The following is a 24,350-nucleotide window of genomic DNA, read 5'->3' as shown; positions in this document are numbered from 1 at the left end:
CCTACAGCTGGTGACTGCCTAACAGGCTGCGTTTTGACCAGCCTGCTGCCGCCAAGCCTCAAACGTCATCCTAGAGCTTGCATTTTGGATCATCTGCTGCCACCCAACCTGACTCACACTCTCTTGTGCTGCATTTTGCTGATTGCAGCCCTCTACCAGCTGCCACGTCATCATCATCAACTGCGTTTGCTGATTGCACCTTGTCTTCTACCTGTTTACATTAATCCGGCACACCACAGCTGCATTTACTTGTTGCCAACACCCTCAAAGGCTGCCTTGCTGCATTTCGGGATTTGTCATAGTACGACACACTCTCCACCTCATGCTCTTTACCTCGTGAAGGGAAGTGAGCCCTAAAGTGGAAGCACGAACAAAAGCAAGAGCTATGGTGGAAGGAGCAAGAGCAAGAAAGAGAGACTCCAAATGTGGGAACTCCAACAGTCACAATGTGTGACCGGCCTTCCCTTTACTTAAATGTCATTGAAAGAATAAAAAATGAAGTGACAGTGATGAGCGAGCACCACTTGTAATGTGCAGGCGTGGGTACTGTCAGTGTAGTAATACACAAGCAGCTAGGCACACGCACCTTTACCCCCAACAACCTCCAATTTAAAGGCGAATCTGCCTCAGTGAGAAGGGAAAAAAGAAAAAAAAAAGTACAAGTGTACATAGGTTCAACAGGACGAGAAAAGACGTCATCTCATCCTATGCCCATCATCTACCTAAAGAAGGCAAAACGCTCCATTGAGAGACTTTCGTGAGCAAGTCTGTAGGATTCTGGTCAGTCGAGATCTTGACAAGATCGACAATCCTGTCCTCAACAACCTCACGAATGAAGTGATACATCACCTCAATGTGTTTCATCTTCGCATGGAAGACCGGATTCTTGGCTAACTGGATAGCACTCAGAGAATCTGAATGCAGTGTAAGGATAGCATCTGTCATACCAAGGTCAGCAACCCAATGGCCTAACCAGATGGCCTCCTTGCAAGCCTCAGTGGCTGAAACATACTCGGCCTCTATAGTGAAGAGGGCCGAGCAATTATGCACCCTAGACATCCATGAAACAACACCTCTAGCAAAAGGGAACATATGTCATACCAAGGTCAGCAACCAAACGGCCTAACCAGATGGCCTCCTTGCAAGCCTCAGTGGCTGCAACACACTCGGCCTCTATAGTGGAGAGGGCCGAGCATTTATGCACCCTGGACATCCATGAAACAGCACCTCTAGCAAAAGGGAACACATAGCCAAAAGTGGACTTTCTACTATCTGCATGTCCTGCATAGTTAGAGTCAGTGTACCCCACGACTCCTATATTCTGGCTACCATGACAAATGCACATATCAGTAGTATCCTTCAGATACCTCATGATACCTTTCACGACATCCCAATGCCTCTTGCCAGATGTAGCCATATAATGTGCCACAACACCAACTGCAAAAGCAATATCTAGATGGGTGGATATCATAGCATACATCTGCTAGGTCATAGAACTGATCTTGCTTAAGATCCTCAAATTTAGCAAGCACACCCACAGTTGGTTCCTCAATTTCTTCCTCATCAATATCTTCAAGCATAATCATGTTGTAATATTTAGCTTTGGTATTCTTGTAGGCACATTTGGATGCATGGTCAGCCATGTACTTTTGACCGCACTTGAAGATAGACCATTCTCTTTCCACTCTCTAAAGAGATTCATAGGTATGACTCTCCCACCATGGGCTAAATTATTCTTGGGTCTACTGTTACCTTGTTTAGACTCAATTTTATGGCTGATTGTTGGCTTTGAAGTATTAAATGTGGGATATGTGGGGACTTTGGGGCTACACACGAAGTGCTAGATCTACCAAAGCTATCATTAAAACTATGATACCTTCACATGAGAAGCAATGGACAAACAATAGGCTTCACATCTTGCATACGGAAGCGCTCAAGGACTTTATGGATATACTCCTTTTGCGGCATATATAGTAGTCCCTGAGATCTATCAATGCGCATACCAGGTACATGAGAGGCTTGTCCTAGATCTTTCATCTCAAACCTCTTTTTGAGCTAAGCCTTTTAAGAGCATCTAGCTCATCATGAGCTTTACCTGCCAAAAGCATATCATCCATATAGAGTACCAAAATCAATAATGAACCATCACGGGCTTTGTTCGTGTACAAGCATAGATCCATAGCACTATGATTGTAGCCCTGTGATTGCATAAAAGCATCGAACTCGCAGTACCATTCCCTAGGTGCCTACTTTAGACCATAAAGACTCTTCCTCAATCTGCACACTAGGTGTTCCTTAGCAGGCTCTGTAAAACCCTTAGGCTGCTCCATGTATATCTCATCATGCAAGTCCCCATGTAAGAAAGCTATATTAACATCCAATTGATAAAAATCCAAGTCAAGCTGGGCAGCCAAAGCCAGGACTAAGCGCAGGATGTTGAGAAACCCTTCACCCACAGTTTGCGTTTTTACGTTTCTGCGTTTTGCGTTTAGGGTCTGCCGCCCCAAAAAGGGGCACCATCCTAGACTGACTATGCCTATTTATAGGCCACTCTCTAATTCATTCCTCACGGCTAATTCATTCAGTCCGTCACCTCTTCTATCCAGCCTCTCTACTACCCTCACACCCCTTCAGGAGGACATTGCGGTTCAAGGCTGTATTCATCATCTTCCTTGTGCTACGGCATCCTTGTTCCCTTGTATCACACTCACTCTATGATTCAGAACTTCATCATTCCATTCATCAGAGTCTCTTCTCTTCTCCATGTTTGTCGAGTTCACTCCGTGTTCCTCCCTGCCAACCCTACTGTCTCGCTGGTACGTCATCTTTTGGCATGGTATCAGAGCTGGATCTGCTCAAACAACAGCAAAGATCCTCCACTCCAGTGACGGCAAAGACCGGTGACGAGTTCGGCATCCACTTCTCTTCTTCTTCCGCTGCATCAACATCTTGTCTTTGCATATTTCAGGTGTTTCAGCTTGCTACCCACAACCCGTTCACGGAGAACATCTCAGCCGAAGCTGTCCATTGCTGTCTCCATCAATTGGCGCCTGATTTCCAGCCCTCTTCACGCAGTTTGGAGCTGATTCCAGCCAGGCGACTGCTGTTCTTGTGCAGACTTGCTGCCGTACAGTGTGCCACGTCATCACAGTCCTGTTGCCTGCGTTTTTAGTCTTTCTCTCTCCTACAGGCTGTCCTGCCTGCGTTTTTAGTCTCTCTCCTACAGGCTGTCCTGTCTACGTTTATAGTCTTTCTCTCACCTACTGCCTACGTTTTTAGTCTTTCTCTCTCCTCACCTGCGTTTTTCTACTAGTTGCAACCTCTTACTGCTGGTCACGTCCTCCTCCCAATGGCAGCTCATTTCCAACCCTTCCACTGCCCTCCCACCCCTTGAGGCGGACATTGCAGTTCGTGGTTCATGCTGGCTGACCTCTTCTATTTCAACAAGGCACACAGGTATCCATGGCTTCTTTACCAACAAATGTCCAGACTACTGGGTGCTCCTACTGTGGCATCACCAGACACACCACCAATGCTTGCCGACTTCAACCTTTGCTTCCCACCCCTCCGGAGTACATGCGTCTTCCACCAGGTGCTCCTTGTGCCACCTCTCCTTTCTCGGCCATAGAGATTATTCAGCATCGGCTATCAGAGTACTATGCTCAAGGCAATAAGACGCATCCAATGCGCACTAAGTCCTGTAGAGCACAAGGAGGATCGATTGGCACTACGACCTCCTGGAGATCGTCACAATGCCAGTGACAATCTTCTCCTACTTATTTTCAAGTACAATGGCTTCCACGACCTACGGATCTACAATCCACTCCATCGAGAGAGAGTGATTGTTTGATACCGTCTCCTCGTCAATTTGCTCCTTCAAGAGACAGTGGCTACTCGACTCCTTCCTCTTCTTCGGCTACCCAGTCTGCTCCACTGAGAGACAGTGACTGTTGCCCACCTCTTATTCATTCTGAGCCCCACCCTTCCCTACCCTTAACTACTCAAGTTCGAGAGACTACCTCTAGGAGCTCTTCCGCACACCAAATACCTTCTTCAGCCCGACCGGCGGCACTTCCTTCGTCATCAAACATTTCAAAGTCCGTGATCCATGAGTTTTTGGATTCCCTATCTACTTCAGAGGGGGATTCAGAGGGGAATGTTATTTCTTTGCCCTTAGAGGGGGCATCTACTTCTTCTTTGACTTCAGCGGGGGCCCCTCCACCTCCCACCTCAAAGGGGAAACCTACTCCACATGAAGCTTTTCACCCATCCTCTACTTTCTTAGGGTGGCTGTCTTCGACCAGTCATCTATTCTACTGATACCCAAGATCTTCACGTACCATCTAGATCGGGACCTCGGAGGTTCAGCCACGACTTGGTGATGAGGCCTTCATATTCCTTCCAGCATGGATGCACGGAGCTAGTGGGTTGTCTCCCGAGGTTGTGTTTCGGATTCTCCAATTCACTCTATCTACTAGTCTTTATTGCAGGTTCCCTTTCCGATGGAAATCTTGGATCTTAGGGATCCTCTACAGCTTATTTTCTCCTCTTCTCTTCTTGCCTTGGTCACTTGGTCAACATGGAGCCACCTCCCGAGATTGAGTACGGGCATATCTTTATGGTTCTCGGCACCACACAAAGTCCGACATTCCTCCTATGCATTGCATGTTTTCATCATCTTTGTACTAGGGCGCTTAGGGAAGTGAACAATTTCCCTACGAGGGACATTGTCCAAGTGGCACCTACTGCATAAGCATTGCATCTCCACCTCACTCCTCTTCTTCCCCTTTTTGGGCCTGAGAGGGGGTGTCAACTTATACACCCACTTGCAAGGCAAAGCCTTCTTGCCACTAAGCAAAGAAACCAGATCCCACGTATGATTCTTATGCAATGAGTCGATCTCAAACTACATAGCCCTCTCCCAAAAGTGACAGTCACCTCTGCGCATAGCCTCATCATACGTGAGAGGCTCTCCTGCATCTGTAACCAAGACATAATCCATGAAGGGTGTATAGCGGTCAGGAGGTCGTCTATCTCTAGTAAAACAACTCAAGGCAGGTTGTGTTGCCTATCCAACATCCTATCTAACATCCTAGCCATGAGCATCGGTTGCTCGTGTATGCTGTCTAGTTGGTTGTGCGGGAGCGATGGGCTCCTCCTGAAAGATAACCCTACACATCTCAAATACTTTCTTAGACTACCTATGCGTCTTATCTTCGCGAAAGACTACATCATGGCTACAAATGACTTTCAGCACCTACGGATCCCAAAGACTGCTGTAACCCATCTCACCTACATCTCCATAGCCAAGAAAAATGCATTTTACACTTTTCAAATTTAGCTTATTGCGTTGGTCTTCGGGCATGGTCCTCAGACACATGGCAGAAGGCCTCGCATCCAAAGACACACAAATGAGCATATAAGGAAGGTTTTCCTGTCCATACCTCCTCTGCAACAACCTAGCAGTCAACAACACGTCAAGGTGACCTGTTAATGAGATGCATGGCAGTAGAGAATGCCTCAACCCAAAAAAGTTGTGGTAAGCCTACCTCGCTAAGCATACTGCGGACCCTCTCCGGGATAGTCCTATTCATGCACTCAGCCATACCATTCTGGGGAGGGATGTAAGAGGCGGTCAACTGACGCTTAATACCCTACTCATCACAAAATTGCTCAAAGACACGTGAGACATACATCCTCCCATTATCTATCCTTAGGCGTTTCAGTCAATGCCCAAACCGATTCTCTACGACAGCAAGCCAACGTTGAAAGACGGCTAAGACATCAGATTTCTGCTTTATGGGATAAGCCCAAACCTTACGTGAATAATCATCAATAAATGTGACAAAGTACTTCGCACCCTCTAATGACTTACAAGGCAAGGGTCCACATACATCTGAATGCACTTGAGCCAAAGGCTCAACCATGCGTGGAATATCAAACTTTTTATGCAAATTCCTAGTCTCCCTGTCATATAAACAGTGATAACACGACTCAAAATGCAAGTAGTCAAAAGGCGGAAAATACTGCAAAGCACTAAGCATTTTCATTTCCTTAAGCGACATATGCCCAAGATGAGCATGCTAGATACATGTAGAATAGAACCCACTGACAAAACATGGTCAATAGTACTAGATACAACCAAGGGATAGAGGCTGCCAGACTTGGTACCTCTTGCAAGAACAAGCCTGCTACGAGTTATCTTCCATGCAGAATCACCAAAGCATATATAATAACCTACATCATCAAGCTTCCCAGCAAACATAAGGCTTTTAGTTAGTGCGGATATATGGCATACATTATGCATAACAAAAGTGCTACCAAAGAAAAACTATAGAGTGACATCACCAATACCAACAATAGCAAGAGACCGATATCACCTCAGTACACAAAACTAGATACACTGCGATAGATATGAAACCACTCACGATAGGGGGGTCACATGAAAAGAAGCACTCGAATCCAAGAGCCAACACTGTGCATACATAGATTGAGCCTCGCTCAGCTGAGAGGCATCACATGAAGAGGCTGCTAATATGTAGTCACCATTGTACTCCTCAAGTTGCATGACATTTATCTCCTCAATCTTTACGCTAGACTTCACACGTATAATACTGCGATCATTTGATTTCTCTTGCACTTTCTCTTTCCCCTTTTCTTTACCCTTGTCATCGCACATCTTATGGCACTACAGCCATATATGTCCTGCTTTCCCGCAATAATGGCATGTAAGATCAGACTTACGTCCACGGTACTTGCTGCATCCACATGACTTCGCATGTAAGATCAGACCGGACATCTGAGAGTCCTTCCCATAACAATCATTATCTTTCTTGCCACCTCTAACATATAAAGCATGTAAACTACAAGAAGCATCATTGCTTTTCCTATTAATTTCTTCAATCAAAAGAGCACTCTCTACATCTTTCAATTTCAGCCCATCAAGTTTATAGGTATAAATCGCAATGTGAAATACATTCCAAGACTCAGGTAAAGTGCCAAGCAAAAACAAAGAATGCTGATTACCCTGAAACTCAATACCCTGTTAAAACATATTCTTCATGATAAAATGGAACTCGCTAAAGTGAGCAGACAATGGGTCCCCTCCTTCGTGCAGAGATCCATCAACTGTTTAAGCCAATACATCTGTGAAACAGGGCTCTATTTTGCATAAAGTTCCTGAATCTTTTCCTATAGATTCCATACACGCTGATCTTCATCTTCGACAACATTATTGTGGACCTCTTGAAAGAGTGATAAAATGATAGTGGACTTGCATAGAGCATCTAAATCAGCCCAATCATCATCATCCATGTTCTCAGGTTTAATACCCTTATTTCTTAGTGGCTTAATCTACAATTTCTACACCAAAAGCTACCATATTTGAGACTTCCAGTAGCCATAGTTCATGCCATCCAACTGGCAATGTAAAACAAAGCCATATCTTTTAGATGACCAGCCATAATGAGTCAAACAGAGGCAGACTATGTAGAAAACAGGTTGCTGTAATTAGCAGTAAACCGACCAAAACCATTGCCAAAACAAGCTGAAAATAAGAGAAACTGCGAAAATGACCAGCTGTCCACCAAATATAACCAAAAGGGTGTCAAATAGTAATGATTTCCCTCAATAAATGCTCACAATCTGCAATTTACAACTTGCTGTAATAAATCACAGCAATAGATAAAAGAAGCCAAAAGCAAAGCTATCACTGATACATAACCAACTACAACTGCCAGGAAGTAAATAGATCTAACAGTGAGTGAATTTTGAAAAAGAGCAATGGGCACCAAGAACTGTCAACCAAGCAAGGTGTTAGACGAGATACATCTCATAGACATAAAAGTCATGCATGTAACAAGTCTCGAGCTAACAAAAGAGACCAAGCACAGGTACAACTAATAGAGCAGTGTAAGTAAAGCTCAATACAGAGACGTTCAAGATGCATACATAACTGACAACACCATGATAAAGATAGGTGCTTGCCCAAGAGTAGGGTTAGATCAGCCCACTAAGCATGAACTGCATACATGAAGCACAAAGAGAGCAGATATTTGTCAATGTCCCACGATCTCAAGTGCAACTACAAAGTCAAAGATTCAACAAAAGTATCTCGTTGATTATGAAGAAACCTTGCACCCACAGCAACCTACCACCACAATTAGCCTATCCATCAAATGGACATCAAAAAGTGCCTTCCTCAATGGTTATTTGGAGGAGGTCTATATGGAGCAACCTCCTAGATTCTCTCTTCTAGACCATCAAGACAAGGTCTTGAGAAAAGCTCTTTATGGGTTGAACCAAGCACCCCATTCCTAGTTCCATAAAAATGGATGAGTTTCTTAGATGTCATGATTACCATTCTACCCCTTATGTCTCGAACTTATACCTAAAAACCACTTTAGAGAGGATCAACTATATCTTAATACATGTTGATGATCTTTTGATCATGGGCTTAGGTTCTATCACCATAGCAACTATGAAAACCAAACTCTGCTCCACATTTAAAATGACCAACCTTAATCAACTGTCTTATTTCTTGGGTATGGAGGTTGTTCAACATGAAAATAGAACCTTCATATCTCAACCAAAATATGCCCTTCAATTAGTGGATCAATATTGCACTAATTAGACATGGCCCTTAGCCACACCTCTTAATCCTACTATGAAGCTTTCTAAGAATCCTCATGTATAATCTTTTGATGAGCATGCCTACCAATCTGTGGTGGAAAAGCTTTCATGGTTCATTAGTACTAGGCCAAATTTAGCTTACTCAATTTCATTGCTCAATTAGTATTTCAGTGCGCCTAAGCTTGGACATTGGATTGCATGTTTGCATGTTTTTAGATATGTCAAGTATACTTATTCTTATGGCTTGCATTTTGGTAAGGGACACCAACTCTATTGGGGTGGAAGGTCCTGACACCAACATTTGCATTTACCCTTTCATAAAATCATGCATTGGCATTGTGTTTTTGTGAACGGGGTGCTTTGGATTAGGGAAAAGCCTATCTTTTCGCAGGCGCCCATCCAAGGTTGAGAATATTCTTGCATATGTGCATACATTCTCTTTTCCTGAATCAAGGAGTGGTTGACTTGGGATCCATCATATTCACTGCAACTCATATGCAAGTCTCTATAGCAATACCTCTATGGCAACATCGAACATAAACCTCTATATCTTTCCTCTTCGCCAATACCCGGATGGGTGGTTGGGATAGTCTTTTGTTTTGTGATGTTAGATCTAACCCTCCTTTCTTTTTCCCCATGGTAGGCACATTTCTTTTTTTTTAAGAGAAAAATCACAAAGAAAAAGAACAAGATAATTTAAAGTAGTTTCATCACCTTTGAAGGTCTTGGTAGGCTAATGGGCAACAAAGGAGCATTGGCCTCTCTAAGGCGGCCCTTTGGGCTCCCAAGGTAAGATAACCATCACATAGTCTTGATAGGCTCTTAGGCAGCCATTGTGCAATGTGCACCCCTAGACTTATGTCCTAGCTGGTTTGCGGTGGGAACATCTCATAGTATTATGGGTTGAGCTATGCCAGTAGTCCCTCCTAGGTTCCAATTTTGGGCCTGAGAGGGGGTGCTAAGCTAAAAAACGTCAATTACCAATTCAACCTTAATTAGCTCTTTAAAACAGCCCCAAAACTCAAACTACCAAAGTTTGTGTGTCGCACCTAGTGACTGCACTAGAGGCTGCGTTTACTGCTCAACCCTTCCATACCACTGCTGATGTTGTCATTTCTTCTATCGCTTGATCAGCTGCAGCCTGCATTTGCTACCTGCACCTGCCACCCTGCATCTACATTTTGTCCACGAGCTACTGCACACTTCGTCAGATCAGTCCACATCAGGCTCAGCCCTACACTTTGGGACAAAGCAAGCTGCAATGCTGTTTTTCAATCATTTACAGCAGCTGGTCACTTTGCTAGAGGCTGCCTGCAGCAGCCAGCTGCTGCATTTTCTGATCACAACCTGTTCCCACCTGTTCAGAGCTGCACACAGCCTAGCAACTGCACTAGAGGCTGCATTTATAGCTCAGAGCAAGCTGCACTACTGTTTTTCAATCATTTACAACAGCTGGTCACTTTGCCAAAGGGTTCCTGCTGTAATTCAGGATCTGTTCAGAGTACAACGCGCTCTCCAGTTCATCTCTGCCCCAGTCCATTCTGGGACATGGAGGTTCAGGGTTTTGTCCTCACACTACTGCATAGTGTGTATTCAGCATTCATTCTAAATTACTCTTCACTTTTGAGTTCTATTGTTCTATCGTTGTGTTTTGTTGTACACTTTGTATTTATCTTGTTTGCTGGAGTGTTCCTTTACAGCAAGGGGCACCAATCTTTGAGGCCAATCCGTCTTTTGTCTCTGTGCAAGAGCATTTTGGCTCTCCTCACATGAAGTGCTTTATTATTTAGCTTTGGTTAAGTGCTTTACAAGTTAATACTAATTACTACCCTTTGCAACTGTGAAGGCCAATTTCAACTTGTATGCAGCCAAAGACTAAACCCAACATCAACCTTGAGTCTACGCACAGAAACAGTGTGAGATGTGATATCAAATGCCAACACTTGTGACATTAGTGTGACCCCTATGTTGTTGGTCCCAAGCTCAGGGCTGAGCCCATTTGACTCCCAATCTTGGAGGTGAGCTATATGTCCATTCCTCTATATTCCATTTCTACGTGAGTATGGCTTGGGGTGTCTCTCGTGCTATAGATTGTATCTAAGAGGGTATTTCTTTTCGTTTCTTGGAAAACAAAAACCATGAATGTCTAAAGTTGAATAAGATTTAAAAGCAGTCCCGATGCTCAACATATGCAAAAGGCCCATCCATTGCCTAAAGTGGAAGAAATGAGGATGTTATGACTACAAATTAGCACCGCATGGCCTTTTCCCCAAACCTAAATGCATATGGTTGTACATAGATGTGTTGCAAGAGTCCACACTCGTGAGATAAATCCCCACACTTGTCTAATCACTTGACATAAAATGAAAAGATGAGGAGAAGTCATATCACATATGGTACAAAAAACACAATAACCACGAGCAATTTTATGGCATTGCAACATACTACAAGTCAGAGACCACCTATGAGAACCCTCCAAACAATGACTTTTACCATAGTAAGGAGTTGTGGATTTCTAGACTTCAAAAAATTTGTCCAATCCCTTATCATCCTTGCATGACCATCCTTTGTTAGCTTTTCAACAAACCAATCCATGCATATTGGGGTCATATTTGTCAGAAGTGGAGCAGCGGTGGAAGCATAAACATGTGCTGAAATAAACTACTGAAACACGAGACAAAAAGAAAAGGACACGATACAGATGAGAACTCAAACGTATGCACAGGAAATGGAATCCATATATCTGAACACGAGACAGTCGCATACAACAGTGAGTCACTGGCTGCGTGGGCACTGACACTGGCACTGGCTCCTCTCTCCACAGAGTCTGCAGATGGTGAAGATGATGATACTAACTGAGAAGGAGCACTGAGTATAAATAGGCTGAAAAAGTGGGGAGCAATAATGCTGGTCGGACAGCATTAATGCTGGCCAACTGGTGCATAAAATGTCCCACTGGCATAAAATGCCACACCAGAAAAATACCTAAAATACCTAATAAAAATGCCCAGCCCACATCAAGCTCAGACTCACACATGAGCTGACAAATACTCTGCTAACACCCTCTCTCAGATCATGGGTGATCTGATACAATACAATAGTACAATGAAAAGGGATCAGAAACTATACAACATAGAACCACCAAGTAGAACCATGGATACCCAAGCAGTGGGTGATCAAGCCACCACCAAGGTGCCTCGGAGAGAACCTGATGTCGATGTCGATCGTACCAAACACCTGAAAATAGAGAAGATCATAGCATGTCTCTGTGTCCATCACCAATGTCTTGCAGTAGCATACAAGACCATCCTGTCAAAAATGCCGCTGAACATAGGTGACCATGGATTCTCCGCCTTTGGCCAGACCACCAAAGTGTCCCCTCATGTGAGCTCCAGACGAAAGCCTCCCACTCTCTGTCAGATAACCAGCTCAGCATGAACCTGGATGTCAATCCCAGCTCCAGGATTTGATTCCGCCAGATTGAAGTCGATGCGTCAGGGACGTCCCTCTCTGGAACCTGTGCACCTGTATAAAAATATAGATGAGGCGCGGCTGCCCCATCTGAACACCCGCTCACACTCCCTCTCTGGCACAAGAGAGTCGTGAGGGATGACCTCATCATCACCACTAGAAAGCAGCCGAGGAAGGGGCCACCAAGCCCTTCCCGCGATCCGAAGAAGAGGATCCCTTCCGCGCCTTGGACTTCACCTTGGCCGGAGGATCGGAGTCGGAGTCTGATGAAGGAGAGGACTCATCGGTAGAGTCAGCATCCCGCTTCGTCTTCTGCTCCTCCTTCCTGGAAGCCACTAACTTCTTGCAGTCCTTCCGCAAATGTCCCTTCTTGCCACAGTGGTAACACTGGGCCTTCGACTTCTTCTTCCCGTCACCCCTCTCTGAAGCTATATAAGCCTCGCCTCCATAATGTGCCGGAAGCCGCCCCTGTAATCTCAAGGATGTCTCATGCAACTTATCATCAGGGGAAGTGCATGGAGGAGCCATATGGAGAGGAGAAGAAGAGAAGTATAGAAGAGATGGAATTTAGAGAGGAAACACAGCCAAAACACAAGCACAGACTACAGAAAATGAGAGTTCACATGCAATATAACCCAAAATCTAATCAATAGAAGACAAAATCTGCTGCAGAAAGTCAAAAAATCAGTCAGAAACTGCCAAAAACAGTAAAAACGGCCTATAGTAACAGTCACCCAGCCACGAGAGATGCTGAAGCAGCAAAATGCAGGCTGTAAACTGGAGAAAAACAGGTAGAAAACTGTCGCCAGCAGCTGCAGATGAAAAACGCAGGCAACAGAGGGTGCGTAGGCAGCAGAGGGTGCGGAGACAGCAGGCGATGGCAAAACTGCAAAAAACGCAGGCTGAAAACAGCCCCAAAACAGGTCGCCTGGCTGCAACAGCAGTCGTGTAATCAGCAAGGGTACAAAACAGTCCTGAAATCAGCAAGAAACACAAATCCTGAAAACTGATACCATGTCAGAAGTGGAGCAGCGGTGGAAGCATAGACATGTGCTGAAATAAACTGCTGAAACACGAGACAAAAAGAAAAGGACACGATACAAATGAGAACTCAAATGTATGCACAGGAAATGGAATCCATATATCTGAACACGAGACAGTCGCATACAACAGTGAGTCACTGGCTGCATGGGCACTGACACTGGCACTGGCTCCTCTCTCCACAGAGTCTGCAGATGGTGAAGATGATGATACTAACTGAGAACGAGCACTGAGTATAAATAGGCTGAAAAAGTGGGGAGCAATAATGCTGGTCGGACAGCATTAATGCTGGCCAACTGGTGCATAAAATGTCCCACTAGCATAAAATGCCACACCAGAAAAATACCTAAAATACCTAATAAAAATGCCCAGCCCACATCAAGCTGAGACTCACACATGAGCTGACAAATACTCTGCTAACAATATTTTGTCCTCCAACCTTTTCAAATCAATATAAACTGTTAGGTATCCTAAAATACTGGCAGATCCCTCTCAAAATGCCAATGCTCAATCTATGTTTCCAATGTGCAAGGGATCACTTTTGTTAAAAAGACATCATGTTTTCCAAAATATATATGTCCACCCATTTTGTATTAGATGCAATTCCACAAGTTCTCCAAAATGGCAGCCTAATGTTAACGGCTCTTACCTTGTAACCAATAGATAGTGGATTGCCATCATCATCACTACCAAGGGCAAGAGATTTCCTCCTAATGAGGGTTTCCTAGGTTTTGTTAATTAAACTCATTTTTGGATTAGAGGGTTTTGTGACGCCAACCAACTTCCAAAAAGACTTCTAATGCAATACTCCAATTCCCTCAGCAAGTTGCATTCATCATCATAATCGTGGGTACTAACCTCAACCCACCATGGTGAATCTTGCTCATGGTTTCAGGCTGTGGTCTGCATGAGTACTGGGCCCCATATAGTTCCACTTTGAGCAAATATGTCTATTTGTCTTCTACTTGTCAAACGGGGCATTTTAATGGTTCATACAAACGAATTGCCATTTAACCTGTTCAAACAGGGACTAATGGAATTTCTCTTGCTTAGTCGTTGCTCCTAGACAACAATTACGTTTAAGCAGATGAATCGATCAATATTTAAAACATGGAAAGATCCGTGCAATTTCATATTGGTGGAATCCACGGTGATTTAAGCCGATGTGCAAAAGATTTTCCTGGACGTTTAGACACAATATCCTACTGAATATTAGATGAGATGCAATGACCAGACGAATTGCACAGGTGACGATCTAGCTGGTAGATGCCTGATGAGTGTCTCTAGTGTAATTCCGACGTCGACATCAGCAATCCTTTTCTGTCGATGAGCCTTACATTGAAAAATCCACAACAAAAACAAAACTAAGAATGCATTAAGCCAAACCTGCGGGACGATGGCGGCGATCAAGACAAAGGCGATGATGTAAACCTTCCAGCTGAGCATTCGGGCCACCATTGCGCATGCCACCTGCAGAGACTGCTGGTCCAGAACAGTACCTCGACGGCAGACCTTGTGTCTAAATCTACACGAGCGATTGGACGGACGTAATTTTTCACACACGTGCAACTTTCGCTTAAATGATGCGTAACGTTGTGGAGGTGAGTGTGTTGGTGGGCCAATGAAAACCTCATTCCTGGAGGCATTATACACATGGACTAAGCTCCCATTGGCTTCCGCAAGTGTAGTTACTACATTTCCTACATATGAGTTCCCCTTTACACCTATGGCGAAGCTTACATACTCCACCAAAATGAATAAGAGGAAGGCCTAGAGCATACAGCTCACCGCTATTGTAAAGACTACCGGGGTCCGGACCCTCTCACAATTTTAACACATGTAAAGTGTAGTGATCATGATGCCTGCCTGCCACCTATCGATGTGTGCCTACCAAAAAGGTGTCCACTCAAGTGCGATGGCAATGTGTAACTAGCCTGAGGATGTTGAACCATATAGAAATATTATATGGAGTAGAGTTCATCACTATATTAAAAAGTTTGGAAAAATCCCCTTCTCATGTCCTTGCATACTTCACAAGCAAGAACTAGGTTGACATGCTCACCTAAGTAAAGGAGTATGAAGTTCTATATGCAATTCTTGCATGTTTGTTATATAGCAGTTTTACTGATGGTGTTTAGACATGTAACGTGTTTTAAAGTGAAGTGCATTTGTAGATACAATGTAGCATTATTTAAATACATGGAGAATCTTGAAACGAGAATATGTATACCTATATAGTTCGAGTTAATGATCGTGAGTTTGAACGTTCACTTTTTTTTTGTTATGTTAAATGAGGTTTCTTCTCTTCACAAAATAATACCTTCCACATCTTGTTGGGTGTTTGTATAGGTTGTTGTACCATGTCATGGTTGCATTTTTATTATGGATAGTGGCCTACTCAAAACTCCTAGCCTTATCTATACTATCAACTATTGCTTATATGTTAACCTTGAAGTTATCCTCAAACGGCTAGAATGTTTCTATGTCTTTCTTCATTTTTTTAACGAGATTTCTTCGATGTTGTTGGATTCTTTTTTCGATGTTGGTCATGTGTCCTATGTACTCCTTGCCATTTTTCTTACATCTTATGTTGTAGATTAAATAATTGCTTTTGTGTCTCTACATTGGCGATGTCAAAAGACACGGGATCTAGAGCATGGCTATCACGGTTGGAATACAAAGAGAATGTTCATGATAACATAGACTGAAGACTTGACCTAATACTCAAGTGAATTAGGTTCCAAGATGAAAGCTTGGACTCATAAACACAATCTTGAGTGTAAGACTGACAATGACCAAGACACTAGCTGAGAGAGGAAAAGCATTATAATATTGTATTCATCATATATAAAAGTGACATCCAAGTACAATGTTATATAGAGATGGAGTCTTTCTCTCTATGCATATGGGATTCATGCAGCCTGAATGTCTCCAGCCCATCTGCTTTTACAAAGGGGGAGCATGGATGTGATTGCAAATCTCAACACCCCTCCTCAATCACAACTGGAAGTACAAAGTGTGTAGAGGGTTTAGTGAAAGCAACACATGCAAAGTGTGGGCACACCATAAATACGGCTAAATACAAGAGGCTATTGCAGAAAAGGCTAAGTGTGGGTACCACAAAAATGGTGGACCTCCAGAGGCTATAATAGGGGCCTCGCAAAGTGTACAGAGGCTGTAGTACAAGGCTACATGAGAAGTTTACAAGATTATGTCAGAAACATTAGGGCTAGGCATTACAAGGCTAAAGAAGTCTAGTAAAAAATTGGGTCAAGGACCGATAAGCCCTTGCAGTTTTCAGTATTTCTTTTCGCATGGATCTTCAATTTATTATAGGTCTTCTTATCAATGTAGTCCAGCTTGCTCTTTTTGATCTTGTACTTGTTCTTCACTTTGCTTGCAGTAGTTGCATCAATCTTCATGTTTACGTCCCCCTCAAGCAAAGGTATCATCTTTGAGGCAGCGGAAATGACTTCAAACTCTTGCACTATCTCCAAGGTAGCAGACATGTCTTCAAGTTCTTCAAATGAATAGATAAGCAACACAAGTCATGTTACTTTTCATGAAGTGTATCCACATAGAGATCTTTTTGTTTGTCATTGACATCAGCATCAAGTAAGTGAGATCAGACCAATAATGAGTTGATTCTTGAATATGTCAAAGGACACAAGACAGTAGTGTGAAGGCACAATGTAGTATCGAGAGATACTAGAGTTGAAGATGATGATTCTTGATGTTGATCTTTTGCTTGATGAAGGTCTTTAAATCTTTCAAGGTCTCCCCTCCACACTCATTTGATGGGCAATCAGTGGATTTGAGTGGCGATAGTTTGGTCTAAGTGGCAGGAATGAGAGAATGAAGTAAACTTGAAGCTTTGGTGCTTGCGGCTATGGAAGTGAACTATGGATGCTTGATCTTCAAGTCTTCCAAAAACACTTCCCCTCCTTGATGATTAGAGTGGTGATTCTTGCTTGAAACTTCAGAAAATCAATGGATTAGTGTGGCCTTATTTGGGTAGGAGAGAGAGAATAAAGATGAGGTAAACTAGAAGCTTGAAATTGAAAAGCTATGGCTTCCCATCCTAGGGTTTACTGTAGGCGACTGGTTTCTAGCTCTGTGTGGGTTGTAGGCTGAATCATTTTCAAAACTTTTTATATGGGAAGAAAGCTTGTGACATGGGCTTCCAAAACCCTATGATCCTAGGCAAGATCGTGGGTTGCACGTAGCGCGCCAGCAATACAAACAACAACGGGCGCAATTCTGAATAGTGCATTGAATTTTGTCAATGCTGAAGCATATGGTGGCCAATGTTGCACTTTGAGATGCTAGGGAGGAGCGCCCTAAGTAGAGAATGATGTTTACATAAGGAATCGTGAGCTGTAATGGCCTGTAGAGTAAGATATAGAGGCTCCAAGTGTTGTAGATCTTGTTTGGCTATGGCTTCCAAACAGTGACTATGGGGTTCAAGTGAGGAATTGGAGTCATACACTCACACTGAGCTGGAGTGAGATGAAGAGGAGCTGAGAGGAGTGAAAGGAGAGATGGGCCATGCTCAAGTGAGCTCTGATACCATGTCAAAAGACACGGGATTAGAGCATGGCTATGGCAGACGGAACACAAAGAGAATGTTCATGATGACATAGACTGAAGACTCGACCTGTTACTCAAGTGAATTAGGTTCCAAGATGAAAGCTTGGACTCATAAACAAGATCTTGAGTGTGAGACTAACAATGACCAAGATACTAATTGAGAGAGGAAAAGCATCATGATATTTGTATTCATTATATATAAAAGTGACATCCAATTACAATATTATATAGAGATGGGCAGGTGCCAGTCTTCCTCTCTATGCATATGGGATTCATGCAGCCTCCATGTCTTCAGCCCATCTACTCTTACAAAGGGGCAGCATGGATGTGATTGCAAATCTCAACAGGCACTTTTGGACTGGCTCATGGGTTTTGGTTGCAAATGGTGCCAGATGATATGGAAGTACTTGAGCTAGTGGCAAGACTTGATGTGGTTGAGGTTGCAAGTTTGATGATGGCAAAAGTTTGGTTTCTTTTGTGTTTGCTTCTGTCTACATTTCTGCCAAGAAAAGTTGATATTGTTGATTTTGTTTTTTAATATAAAAATGTATGGGAAGAAGTCGTGTTTGAGAACTTACTTGTTACGTAGTTTATATTACTAAATGGATCGGAGTCGAAACCATGTTTCTGGGTCTATACCTCTCAATTCAATAGGTATGTGACCTAATCATTATTCCGGGATCGTCACAACTATGATTGTAGTGGTTTTTTTTCATGTTATCTTCTAGTATGTCCTTGCCTTCTTTTTTCGTGACTTCCACCAACTAGGTGAGCGAGATGTTAATTTCGTAGTACAACAGCTCAATTGGGTATGTTCCAATGCCATTTGTTCTTGAAGTGATTGGATCATGCTTGTTTGTAGTGGATTGTCAATCGAGTCTTCGTACTCAAGTTCGAGTCTATCAAGTATGCCTTTGAGGATTCCTACATGTTAAGTGCATATGAGTTAGCATTGTTGTTTCAAGTAAAAATGAAGGTTGTGAAGTTTGTAGGAGGTAGTATACCAATTGCGATCTTGTCATCTAATGTAAGTCGCAGTTTGTTGTTGAGAAATTGAGTGGATGTGGCCATCAGTTTTTTGAGGTCGTTCTTTATTTTGTGAAGCCATTGACATATGTTGATGGCTTTTGCCCAACAACGTTTGCCATTCTCATTTGTGTTGGGGGTAAAGGCGCCTCCGCCGTGCCGCCCCGTGTATTACTACACTGACAGTACCCGCCACTGCACACTGCAGGTGGCGGGCGCCCGTCACGTCACTTTATTCTTTATTCTTTTAGTGACAGTTTGAATAAAGGAAGGCCCGGTCACACATTGTGACTGTTGGAGTTCCCATTTCTTGTCTCTCTCTTTCTTGCTCTTGCTCTCCCGCCATAGCTCGCGTGCAAGCTTCGATCCTTCTCACCTTTCAACTAGTATCAGAGCTTGGCATTCTCTTGCTCGAGCTCGACTCGGTGCTTCCCGACCTTCGCATCGACTCGCTTCACGCATTGGGTCTCCATCCCGGCAGCCATAGCCGACCTCTTGAGCTCCCGACTCTCCCCGGCTTCCCGAGCTCCATCCTGGCCTTCTTGAGCTTCATCAGGGCCTTGCCCTTGAGGTATTGCTTCAGCATTTGCAGGCATTTGAGTGTATTCTCAGATTGAAACAGGGCAGGAACAAAGGGCAGCCACTCTTCTTGAGCTCCATAGCTCATATCTTCCCTCCCCTTTGCATTGGGCCTTCATGGCTTGGTATGTGCCTACCTTGGGCCATCATTGAGCCCCCCATTACCCCCTTTTCAGCCCATGTGGAGCAACAGCAAGTTCAGCACCAACAGGGCAGATTGCATCATTTTTTCCAGGCTGTTGAGCACTCATCTACTTCAGCTCCACACTTGGCCATTGCTTCTTGCTCTCTACCTTGATCAAGAGGGCTATAGACTTCATGTTTGATGTCGTTCAAGCTTTGGGTATTGGTCTTGATCTTTCGGGGCTGATTTCTTCAGATTTGGGACTGTCATAAACTGTCATAACAGGCTGAAAACAGGGCAGCACCATTGGCATTAGCATTTGTTGCTTATACTCCATTCCGGTTGTGCTATTTGATGCCCGTATGCGGTCTACATGATGCCTAGTGCCTTGGGAATGTATGCACATGATTATGCCATGATTTTGGCTTGAAATATTGGCTGATTTGGGACTGTTATTTACTGTTATATAGTGCTGGAAACAGGGCAGCCACACTTGGCATTGGCATTTAATGCTTATACTCTACTCTGGTTACCTTGTTTGATGCCCGTATGCGGTCTACTTCCTACCCGGATGTATTGGGGATGTATGCATTTGGTTTGACCATGATTTTGGCTTGAATTTGGGGCTGAAATCTACTGTTTAGAACAGTAAATACATGCTGGAATAACAGTGGGCTGAAGGTACTTTACATGCTTTGGCACTTACCTACCGATACCGGATGTATGCTTTGAGCTTTGGCATGATATCTCTGACATTTGGGGACGACTTGGAGCATATGTATGAGATTATGGGATGCTTTTGAGCTTCGCATTAGCTCCGTCTTCACTGGCATTTGGACCGACTCGGCATGCTCGTGGACCGCCTATGCCTCATGTCTCTGCTTGACAGTTAGGCTTTTGCATTACATGCTTTGGTTCGTGACATATGCTATTTGGTTCGTGTATGCCATACCGACATTTGGAGCTTGGATTTGGATGTATTTGAGCATTCCCGGCTTACTTGATCACTAATCTTGGTTGCTATTTGGATGTCATTGAGTTGACCGAGAGCTTATTTGGGCTTATGTATTGCTTCATGGTTAATACGACCGGTGCTTCATGTATGTCATGCTCTCTCGGATGCGCTTGATGCATTGACAGGGTCACTTATCACTGGTGCTTTCTCTTGGGTTGTTTGAGCTTCTGAGCTCGCTTTGTACGCCTTTTGTGCCAGTGGGAGCATTTTACATGCTTTCTTGACCTTTGACAGTTGCATGCTATTGGAGCACTTACATGTATTTGGAGCAGTTTATGTCTTGAGCAGCTACATACACATTGAGACTTTGGGATCATACTCCGATCTTTATGGATATGCATTGATGTACTCTTGGTTCACAGGATGCTTATGAGCTGAGTCTCATATTTGGATCTTTCTCTTTGAGCAGATACCTATTTGTGTTAGGTTTTGGCAGTTACAGGAACACTTTGCCTAGAGTGTCTGGGGGTGTGCCTTTCACTGGCAGATGTTATTTTGACATGCTTGGTGTTGAGCTCATGTTCTTTTCACTGTCATTGGCCTTGCTTATGTCCATTTCATGCCGGCTTTGGACCTAGCATTGTTTGCTTGACATTGGATCCTATTTTGGGACAGTTTGCTCTCTAGACTGCATACCTGCAATTTATTACAGCAAGCAGTTATTGGTGGACTGAGGTGTACTTTTCATGCTGAAATATCCTGATTTGGTGTACCGCACCTAGTACTAAGTGGGCAACCACTTTTAACACACTTTGCTCGCCCTTTGGACCCCGTTTTGGTCATTTTTGGGCAGTTTCTGCAGTAAAACAGCAAGCAGTTTTGGACTGTTTGGGCATTTCCAGCCTGCATAATGGCGTCATCTTCGCATGATAGTGCCATCTTTAATATTACAAAGTTGGATGGTACCAACTACTCTTACTGGAAGAGTCAAATATGGCAGGTTTTGGTGCAGAAATCTCAGATTAAGCCACTTCGGTTGAGTGGGGAGCAGCCTGAAACTATGGACATTGACGACTGGCTTGAACTTGATGAGCTATGCAAGTCCACGATTGTATTGTCTCTCACTGAACAGGTACATTATAATGTATTTGAGGAAGCACAGAGTGCATGGGATCTATGGAATAAGATCAAGAATCTTTATGATAAGAAAAGTCCGGCGAGTCAGATGTACTGGTTGAAGCAGCTTATGGATCTGCGCATGAAGGATAATGCGACTATGTCTGCTCACTTGAGCCAGTTCCATGCTATACTGAAGAACCTGACTTCGCAGGATATCACCTTTGGAGAGGAAGTAACTCCTCTTTTCTTGCTTGGAACTCTGAATGAGTCATGGGATGTATTCCGCACTGCTCTTTGTGCCTCTAGTGCTACTCTAAAATTGGCAGATGTTGAGAGTGCTCTTCTTCAGGAAGAGGTGAATCGCAAAAACTTGGATGCCTCTCGTGGTAGTCATGCTTTGACAGTTAGAGGCAGGAATGACAGGTATGACCGTGGTAATGGCCGAGGCCGTGACTCGCAGAAGGGTCGGTCTAAATCTCGTGGTGGCAAGTCGCGTAGTAAGTCGCGTGGACGCAATGCAAATGTCACTTGTCATCATTGTGGGAAAAAGGGCCATATTAGACCACAGTGTCATGAGTTGCGCAATGAGAAGCGCAAGGATAAGGGGAAAGATAAAGTGCAGGAGAAGTCCTCTGATCGCAGCATAGTACCTACGAAGTCCAACGTCAAGATTGAGGAAATTAATGTCACGCAGACTGAAGAGTCCGATGGTGGTGATGAGTTTATACTTGCAGCTAGTTCTTCTGATGCTTCACACTTGACAGAGACACCTAGTATGTATGCACAGTGCTGGTTATTGGATTCAGGTGCGTCCTTCCATGTGACGCCTTACCGTGAGTGGTTTCACTCTTACCGTACTGTATCTGGATCAGTCAGACTTGGAGATGACAGGTCTCTTGATATTGTGGGCTGTGGAGATATTCAGTTGCAGTTTTCCACTGGCAGTTCCTTTTTGCTCAGGGATGTACGTCATGTACCTGCGCTTACGCGTAGTCTTATGTCTGCAGGACAGTTGGATGATGCAGGATTTCATGTCTGTTTTGGGGATTCTGCCTGGAAGATTACCAAAGGCAGACTTGTGCTTGCTAGAGGCGCCAAGGCTGGCAGCCTCTATCCTCTTGTTGTATCTGGGTCTTCTGTAGACCATGTTTTGGCAGTGGGCTCTATCCCACATGTATCACTTTGGCATGCCCGTTTGGGGCATATGTCTTTGAAAGGAATGAAAATGTTATCTGGTTTGCAGTATCTTCCGCCTTTGGATTATGCATGTTTTGACTCGTGTGATCATTGTCTTTATGGTAAGCAGAATAGGTCTACGCATAAGAAATCGGGTAGGCCACGCATGAGTGAGCCCTTGGCATTGGTGCATTCCGATGTTTGTGGGCCTATGCCTTGCATGTCTATGGGTGGCGCGAAGTACTTCATTACCTTCATTGATGATTTTTCTAGGAAAGTGTGGGCTTATCCCATAAAGCAGAAGTCCAATGTCTTGGCAGTTTTTCAGAGATGGCTTGCTCTTGTTGAGAACCAGACTGGGTATAGGCTGAAATGCCTTAGGACAGATAATGGGGGAGAATATGTCTCGCATGCTTTTGAGCAGTTTTGTGATGACAGGGGTATTAAGCGTCAGTTGACCGCCCCTTACACCCCACCCCAGAATGGTTTGGCTGAGCGCATGAACATGACTATTCAGGAGCGTGTGCGCTCTATGCTTAGCCATGCAGGCCTACCCCCGAGTTTTTGGGCTGAGGCAGTTAGTACGTCAGTGCATGTCATAAACCGATCGCCTTCCAGTGGATTGGATTTCTAGGTTGCAGAGGAAGTTTGGGCTGGTAAGCCACCCTCTTATGCGCATCTCCGTGTCTTTGGATGTGAGGCATTCTGCCATGTGCCCAAGGACAAGAGGAGTAAATTGGATCCAAAGAGCATTAAATGCATATTCCTTGGCTATGGTGAGTCAGGAGAGATGGGCTATCGCCTATGGGATCCGCAGGCGCGGAAAATAGTACGCAGCCATGATGTCGTCTTCCATGAAGACAAGATGCACAGGCAGCCTGAGAAGGTGGTTGAGATCCGCAGAGTGATCTTTCAGGAGGAGCCTAAAGCTCCAGCACAGCCAGTAGTACAGCCTGCAGCAGTTTCTCCACAGGGCCAAGATGTTGGACAGGTAGTTAGACAGGCGGCAGAGCCTGCGGTGAGACGGTCTGCTAGAGATAGACGTCCACCTGACAGATTTCAGCCCTCTATGCATTATGTTTTGGTTACAGATGCAGGAGAGCCTTTCACTTATGATGAGGCTATGCGCAGGGGTGACAGTCACTCCTGGGAGAGGGCTATGCAGTCTGAGATAGACTCCCTGCATAAGAATGAGACTTGGGATTTGGTTGCCTTGCCTAAGGGCAAGAAGGCTTTGCCATGCAAGTGGGTGTACAAGCTGAAAAGTACCCCTGGACACCCCAAGCCGGCATACAAGGCTAGATTGGTAGCAAAGGGTTTTAAGCAGGAACATGGTGTGGACTTTGATGAGGTCTTCTCTCCTGTGGTTAAGATGACCATCCTGCGCTTAGTCTTGGCTTTGGTTGCACAGCTTGACTTAGATCTATATCAGATGGATGTCAAGACGGCTTTTCTACATGGGGACTTGCATGATGAGATCTATATGGATCAGCCTAAGGGCTTTGCAGAACCTGGCAGGGAGCACCTAGTGTGCAAGTTGAAGAAGAGCTTGTATGGCTTGAAGCAGGCACCTAGGGAATGGTATCATAAGTTTGATGCCTTTATGCAGTCACAGGGCTACAGCAGGAGTGCTATGGA

General features: G+C 44.2%; 1 protein-coding gene across 2 annotated transcripts in view; it reads right to left on the bottom strand.

Annotated features, from left to right (window-relative positions):
• Positions 1–14,755, bottom strand: part of LOC148023454 (uncharacterized) — a 198,657-nt gene extending 183,902 nt beyond the window's left edge. Inside the window, exon 1 of one of the 2 annotated variants that reach the window (XM_087696424.1) lies at positions 14,530–14,755. In XM_087696424.1, the coding sequence (XP_087552550.1) occupies positions 14,530–14,601 (72 nt within the window). In that variant the 5' untranslated portion in view covers positions 14,602–14,755. Of the gene's footprint in view, positions 1–11,124; positions 11,232–14,529 lie in introns of those variants that run through there. The other variant, XM_087696423.1, reaches the window with a different exon arrangement.
• Positions 14,756–24,350: the final 9,595 nt, after the last annotated feature.

The sequence above is a fragment of the Lygodium microphyllum genome, chromosome 16, assembly GCF_053477565.2.
Source record: "Lygodium microphyllum isolate KBCC chromosome 16, Lygodium_microphyllum_v1.1.10, whole genome shotgun sequence".
NCBI lineage: Eukaryota > Viridiplantae > Streptophyta > Polypodiopsida > Schizaeales > Lygodiaceae > Lygodium > Lygodium microphyllum.
This window is presented reverse-complemented; position numbering and strand designations above follow the sequence as displayed.